Source organism: Geospiza fortis, unplaced genomic scaffold, assembly GCF_000277835.1.
Source record: "Geospiza fortis unplaced genomic scaffold, GeoFor_1.0 scaffold399, whole genome shotgun sequence".
Taxonomy (NCBI): Eukaryota; Metazoa; Chordata; class Aves; order Passeriformes; family Thraupidae; genus Geospiza; species Geospiza fortis.
In genome coordinates this window covers 550998-558034 of record NW_005054560.1, presented here as the reverse complement: position 1 = coordinate 558034, position 7037 = coordinate 550998, and the positions used below count along the sequence as shown (strand labels likewise).

The 7037-nt window shown below is 51.8% G+C and overlaps 1 protein-coding gene across 1 annotated transcript; it reads right to left on the bottom strand.

Moving 5' to 3' along the window:
* Positions 1 to 4449: 4449 nt before the first annotated feature.
* KIAA0040 (KIAA0040 ortholog) lies at positions 4450 to 5068 on the bottom strand. Its single transcript, XM_014310652.2, has one exon. The coding sequence runs from the start codon at positions 4982 to 4984 to the stop codon at positions 4649 to 4651; it is 336 nt and encodes a 111-aa protein (XP_014166127.1). The 5' UTR covers positions 4985 to 5068; the 3' UTR covers positions 4450 to 4648.
* Positions 5069 to 7037: the final 1969 nt, after the last annotated feature.

Sequence of the window (7037 nt, the reverse complement as noted above, 5' to 3'; positions counted from 1 at the left end):
AGTGCATGCTCTAAAAAACAGCAGACATGATTGATTGTTACCTGTGACTTTTTCCTGTGCAGCAGCAAAACATAATCCCATCCTAAAGCTGAATCCCCTGTGGGAGCAGGGAGTATTCTGTTTGTGATATAAGCTTTGTTTTTGAGCTAAAGGCACATAAGGCACCTTATTTGCTGTTTCTGAGGAGGGTCTGTCTGGCACTCCTAATGCTCCTCTCTCACCAGGAAGGGCAAAGTGAGAGCTGCTGGAAAAGCGCTGCAGAAAGTCACTATTCCCGAACGGCCACAGGATGGCATCGTCTCTTCAGGCAGGAGAGGCTTCCCGGTATCCAGCTGGCCTCTGCTGGAGGGAAAGGACCTTTTTGGGGTTAACCAGAGCCTGTGCTACAGCCCGGGAGGCTGGGACTGCTCAGATAATGCAGTTTGTTTGCCTTGAGGGACTGGCTGTTCTGGTTTTGAGGCTCAGGATGGTTGGGCTAGTGCCATAAAAAGTGTCATATCCCTTTACTTCCCTTGTTTTTCTGTAATATGTGGCCCTGTAACAGTGATGTTGGAAGGCCAACACATTCTTAAAACCTCTGCCTCTCTCTGAGATCACCTAAAAGTTTATATACTGGCAGAATTTGAATCCCAGAAGGATCCTCACTGCTTTGGCATTGCTGTGTTGATGAGGATTGTCCTATAGCTGGGTTCTACCAGCCAGCACCCACCTGTTGTGATATAGCTGCTGTTTCTGAGACCCCAGAGATGTTGCTGTATTCACCCAGGAAGAGGAGGGAGAGGATGCCTCTTCCCACAGATACTGTGTTTCTGTGGTGGTGTGATTTGAGAGAAGCCTGAAGTGTCTTCCTGCACTGGACACACTTTCTTGGAAAGCCGTGCAGTTACTTTTGGTCACTGCTCTGTGCTTTGTTGGCTGAATAAATAGTGGAATGGTCAGCGAGGATCCAATTCTTCCACCACAGAGGGATTTAATGGGCATTTTTGCTTCCCTTTAATCTTTAGACTGCTCCAGGATGCTAAACTTCACCTCAGCCACTGCATATCTCTAACCTAGGACCCTGGAACTATCCTTTCTCCTTGCAGCCCAGGCTACCCAACAACACCTTGCCCCAAATCCAGTGTCTAACATCTGGAGAGAAGCAAGAAGCTCCTTTTTACTCTAGGAAGTGAGCCTCTGCCATTTCTAGCTGCTCATCTGTGCTCCTGCACTCCTTTTTCCCCAGCCTCTTCCAGAGCCTCAGCTTTGTGGGCAAGGGGCAGCTTGGTGCCTCACCCGGATGAGCAGCAGGTTTTTATTTTTTATTTTATTTTTATCATGGAGGCAGAGCTCTGTGGTGTAGGATTTGGAAAGGCTCTGCCCAGCAGGCTGCAGACACCATGAAATACTTGTCTGATCAAAACCAACTGGAGTTAACTAGTTCTGTGCTGCTGATCCTCTGTAAGAAAAAACAAACCTGCAGCCCACCTCCCACAGCACAGACCTTTTGTTCTTCCCACTACTTCTTGCCCTTGGGTAGAGCAGCTTGGCTGTGCTCATTAACAAAGCAAGGCCATTAACTTAATCAAGTTAAGCTGTTTCTTTAAAAAAAAAATCTCTAAGCTGCACAGCTGGCTGCAGGCAGAGAGTGCACAGCCTCTGCTCTGAGCTCTCCCTGTGTCTTATCTAGGGCCAGGACACAGGTTCAAGAAAGATTTCCCCAGAAAAATAAACACATGACCCAGAGATCGAAATACAGTGTTTGTTTGCAGTTTAAGAGTCATTTATTTTTGGTTTTAAAAAAAATTGCACAAGATTTGTTTTGTTGTTGTTCCCTGTTGCATGGACTTGTTCAGGAAAATGGAAGGTTGATACTGAAATGCAGCTATGGGAAGCAGGGCTGGTGTGTCTGGAGAGCAGGGGCCGTGCAGTGAGTGGAGTTTCTGTACTGTGCATCTCTGCCCCCTTGGTAATGTGGGTGCTGCAGGGTTCCAGCTGGTGGATAACAGTTCCAGTGCACCTCAGGCTTTGCTGCTCTTTTGCTTTTTCCTCCAGAAGGAGCCAATTCAGTGTGTGGCTTGGCCCAAACAGCAGACACCAAGGAAGCCAGCTCTGTGCTTTAGGGAGTGTGGAGGCTCAGACCATCCACTGGTTGGATGGATCAGGGCAGGGTTGTATCCTGGTCCCTCCCTGCCCAGCCCAGGGGTGGTTTGAATGATGATTTTGGGGAGCCCTTGAAATTCAGACCTAGCTCTGAACTGCCCAAAGCCTGGATCTGTAGATGTGTGTGATCTAAAGCTCACGTTTTCCTGGCAGTTCTCTAGTTCTTGCAGGAATTGGTTGCCCTCACCTGAAGAGTTACTTGCTCTGCTCTCTGGAGAAAAGCCTTCCTGCAGGAAGCCCTGCAAAGCCTCCACACCAGGTAGGCTGTACTCTGACAGTGCTCACTGTCTCCATGCCCCTGCTTGTTTGGCTGAGCCTCTGGCCTCCCACCGCATTTCCCTTTAATTTTATTTTTTTTTTGATTCCTCCAGGCAGCACCACCCTGCCTCCAGGGCTGCTCCTGCCTCTGGATCACAGCACCTGCATGGGCTCCTCTGGCCACCTGGTGAGTGTGGAGGCAGGAGGGCTGAGAAAAGCACTTGGATGGGGAAAGGAGGGAAGGAAGAAGGAATAATACAAATGCAGTGCTAGTTCTCCAGGATCTTGGCTAGACTGGGAGCTTGGGACAGAGATCAGAGCTATTTCTCCATTTCCTAGCATGACATGTGGCAAATCCTAATTTTTATACCATTATATGTTGCTTCCTGTTTTGGAGCAGAAGGGAGTCACTAATTTCAATGGTGACAAAGCAAACTGGAAAATAAGGCACATATGGGGTCCATTTAAAGGGCTGTGTGAGGAGGAGCCCAGCCTCATGGCTGTTCCCAGCACAAACCCCTGTGACATGCAGCCAAACCCTGTGACATGATGTGACCATCACAGCCCTGCCTGCATTGGACAGAACAGGCTGTGCTGGGACAGGGTGGCACAAACAGCTGCTTCCAGCTGGTGGCTTTGTCCTCCAAGTGAGGGGAAGGGTGGCATCACCCTTGCCTGGGCTGGAAGCAGCTGTGCCCAGCAGCTCTGTCCAGGCTTCCCCCCCAGATGCCTGGCTCTGGCTGGCAGCTCTGGGCTGCTCCAGCAGCTTAAGAACTGCAAGAAAATGGAAGGAAGACATCCAGTGTACAGACAGGGCAAAACCCAGATGTGATGAGGCTTCTGATCACACATATGCATCCCTCAATGGAAAAAGAGATGTTGGAGACAGAGCCTGATGGGGTAGATTGGGGAGCACAGGAGACTCCCAGCTCAAGGGACATAGGATGGGAACTCAAGCCCGGGTGGGGCAGGTGGGAAGCAGAGCAGGGATGAGAGCTGTGTGTGGTCCTGTTAGCTGCTGTGCCCAGCTGAACCATCTTTCCAGAACATGAGCATGGAGAGAAGTGCAGAGTCTGGCTGTATAATGTATCCCTGTGTAAGGGATGACTGTGCACATGGAATTCACTTTGCTTCTACAGCACATTCAAAATCCCAGAGCTAGTCAGCCTGACAGCCATCCAGAAATGTCCAGTGCAGCACACAGAGCTGGCATCAGCTGGGGCAGTACCTGCTCGTGGGTACCTGACACATGGCACAAGGGCTGCAGGAAGAGGCGATGGCTGAGTGTGCCAGGAAACCATGTCTGCTGCTTCAATACTGCTTCCATGTCCCTGGCCCTGCTCCAGAGGGGCCTTTGGTCCTGCTCTTCTTTAGTAGTCATTCAATAAATAACTCTAATGCCCGTAGCAAAGCTTTTACACAGCCTCAGGTTGTGTTTCTGCTCTTGCAGTAGCATGGTGAGCTCTTTAATGGCAAGTTTGTACAAAAGAGTCTTTCAAGGAAGGTGTTTTCTTAAGTGCTGGTGCAAAAGGGCTGGTGTGGCAGCCTGCTGTCTCCTGCCTGCCTCTAGCCTAGGTGGCAAGGCAGCCTTCTGCTGTGCTGCCTTAGCATGGTGTCTGAGGTCTCTAAGGTTGTGCTGAGGGCATCTAGCTTCAGGTGCTCACAGGAGACTTTGCTTTGGTGGCCTGGTAGATGGCACATCTTTGGGCTGTGGGGTAACTCAGCTTTGTGTCTGTAAAGCAAGCTGGGCTTGGACGGAGCCTGGACAGTGAAGCTGTGCCACCTCCATGGCAGGGCAAGCAAAGGAGGTGTGGCTGTGCCTGCTTCACTCACAGCAGCCTGTGTAGTGCAGGGGGAGTGTGCAGGTGCCTTGGTCTGTGGGTGAGCATTGTCCTGTGCACCCCTGTGTGTGTGCTGGCAGCTGAGTGCAGAGGGAGAGCCTGGCACACCCTTCACTGTGTGCCAGCCCCACGGGTGTGCACTGTGCTTGTGGCAGGAGGGACATTGGTGGCAGGTCACCCTTGTGTGCTCACCTGTCCTTTGCTGGGGCATGCTGTCATGGTGGGGGAGAAGAGGCTTGCACAGCCTGTGCCTTGTTTCCTGATGGCCCTTCAGCATGCTGGGCTCAGCCTCTGTCAAAAGTCACCATAAAGTGGCAGCAGCTTTGGTATCTCCTTGCCCCTCCTGGTGCACAGGTGAAAGGAATGGTGGCATCTCAGAGGAGAGGACTTGAACACCCTCCTGTCTGCTAGATGGGCAAGGAGGGTCTCTTGTCCAGCAAGAGCAGCTTGGGCTGAGCTGAGATCCACAGGTCCTCTTCATCCTGCTTCTTCTTCTTCTTCTTTTTCTTCTTGTTCCTCTCAGCATGCAGCTGCCCATTGCTTCTGGGGCCACCTTTCCCTGTGCTTTCTCCCCTCCTTCTGCAGCAGCAGCAGTGGCAGCAGATGAAAATGAAGGCAAGGAGGACAACAAAGGGCAGACCCAAGAGCACGGCCAGGCAGACGGTGTTGAAGATGCCTTCCTCATGCTTGGTACGGATGAGCTCCAAGATGGAATTAAAGAAAGAGCTGATCTTCTGCTGCATGTCAGCTCCTGAGCAGGCTGCCTGTGCTGCTCCCTCTGCTTGAAAGGCACCTTGAGATATGCTCAGCTCCTATAAGCAACTAGTGGGTCCACAGGAGTCCTTGGCTGGTGCCTGCAGAGACAAGAAATCACATGGATCAGGTGCCTGCTCCCTCAGCAGTTTTCTCCATGGAGCTGCCAGAAGCCTCAGTAGGGTGAGGTGTCTCCTGCCTTGGGGGGACCTGGAGCCATGGGGGATGGACTATGTTGCCTGCTATGTCCCTTTGGGTGTCTTCATCTGAGAAACACAGCCTCCTATCTCCTGAGGTTTGTTCTTGATTCTGGGGATCGGTGAGGAGGGCTTTGGGCATCCCTACTTGCCTAGGAATTTAGCCAAGCACAAATCCTGCCCCTTTGGATTCACACACCAGTCCTGGCTGAGCAATCACAGCACGGAGCTCTTATTAGCCCTTTGCAGGGCTTGTTCCACAGCAGATGAAATATTGTCTGCAGGAGAAGCTTTCCTCTCTAGGAAAGGACTTGCCTGATGTACAGGCAAGTGACCATTGTGGAGACACAGTGCTGCCACAAGAGCCAGGACTGCACATGTCACAGGTCCTCCTTATTCCCAATCCTGGGATAGGGTACCTTTGGCCAGGCTGTTCCTCAGTGCCCATGGTATGGGATGGGCAGTACAGAGACAGGGTCTGTTCCTGCTGCCCTGGCACTCTGGGCACTGCCAGCAGGTTTGGGGTGGGGGCTGTGGCTGAACCCCCTGTATTTTGGATGGGGACTGTGGTCAGTGAGACTCACAGTTGGTAGAGCCCAGTGAGCAGCCCTGCACCCACAGCTCCAGGTACCCAGGGCTGGCCACAAAGGCAGCAGCAGGGAAGGATAAGGGTTGGCTGGGGTGGAGGAGTTGCTGCTGCTGTGCCTCACCTGGGAATTGCTCCAAGGGTTTGGGTAGGGCTGAGAAGCATTTCTGTGGCTTGACGTAAGGTTTTCCTCTTCCCTCAGGGAGGGAGAGGTGCTGCTGAGTGCCAGGGTTCTGAGAGAAGCCCTCCTGTAGGGGCTGCCTCTGCTCACATCTTTCTTCCCCCCCTGTGGCCAGGCAAAGCATCTGAGTAGAGCAGGAGCCTTTGTGCTGCAAGTTTGCAGTTCTGGTTCAACACAGGGGTCACTAAGTTGGAGATTGTACAGATGAAGAGCTGGCAGGGGCAGTATCAGGCTCCAACACCCTATTTCACCCTTGCTCAGCATTTCACAGCAGTGTCTTTGCCAGCCTTTGGGATTCAAACCCTGCAGCCTCTTGAGGGAATGCTTAAATCCCCACGTGCCCAGGAGGGGAAACTGAGGCACAGTAAAAGGAAAACAAAAAAATTTGAGAGGTACAGCCTGAACATCAAAGGTGTCCTAGGGGGGTTGCTCCAGCTGTCCCCTGTAACTCTTTATCTTTTCTTCTGGCAGCTCTCACAGACCTCGGGGACTTTGAGGGAGGGACAGGAAAGGGACCCAGGCTGGTTTTGGCTGAATCCTCCTTGTCTGCAGCACTGCCCTTCCTTGCTTTGCATCTCATTTATTCCTTGTTTGGCACCTGCTAAGGGATGCTCTCTTGTAGGGAGAGTTTTAGGATTCTCCAGCTAGCACCACTGTGCTTCCTTTTGCCTCGCTGTGCCATTCCACCCCACTCCTAAAGAAAGAACCAAGCCACCAGCCTCACCCCAAAAAGCCACAGGTCCCACCCAGCCCTAACCACAGCTCTTGTGATGCTGCTTGGGCAGGAATTCCTGGGCAACCCCCCAAAAAGCAGCTCCCAAGAGAAAACCTGCCTTCCCAAATGCTGTCCTGGCACCTACAGAACTGTACTGGTTTCACTGGTGTCTCCTGGCTGCTGGCTTTCAGACCTGGCTGTCAGGACCTCAAAAGCTGAATCCCTCAGCATAGATGCCAAGCTCTCAATTTGGGATTCCACAAGTGCTCAGATTCTGTTAAAAATAAAGGGTTTATCCATGTCCCTCAGAAACAGACTGACCACTGTGGATTTATTGTTTTGATTTGCATGAGCACACAGCTGA

Coding starts and splice junctions, on each gene's coding strand:
- KIAA0040 (XM_014310652.2), bottom strand. CDS start 4,984: ATGCAGCAGAAGATCAGCTCTTTCTTTAATTCCATCTTGGAGCTCATC.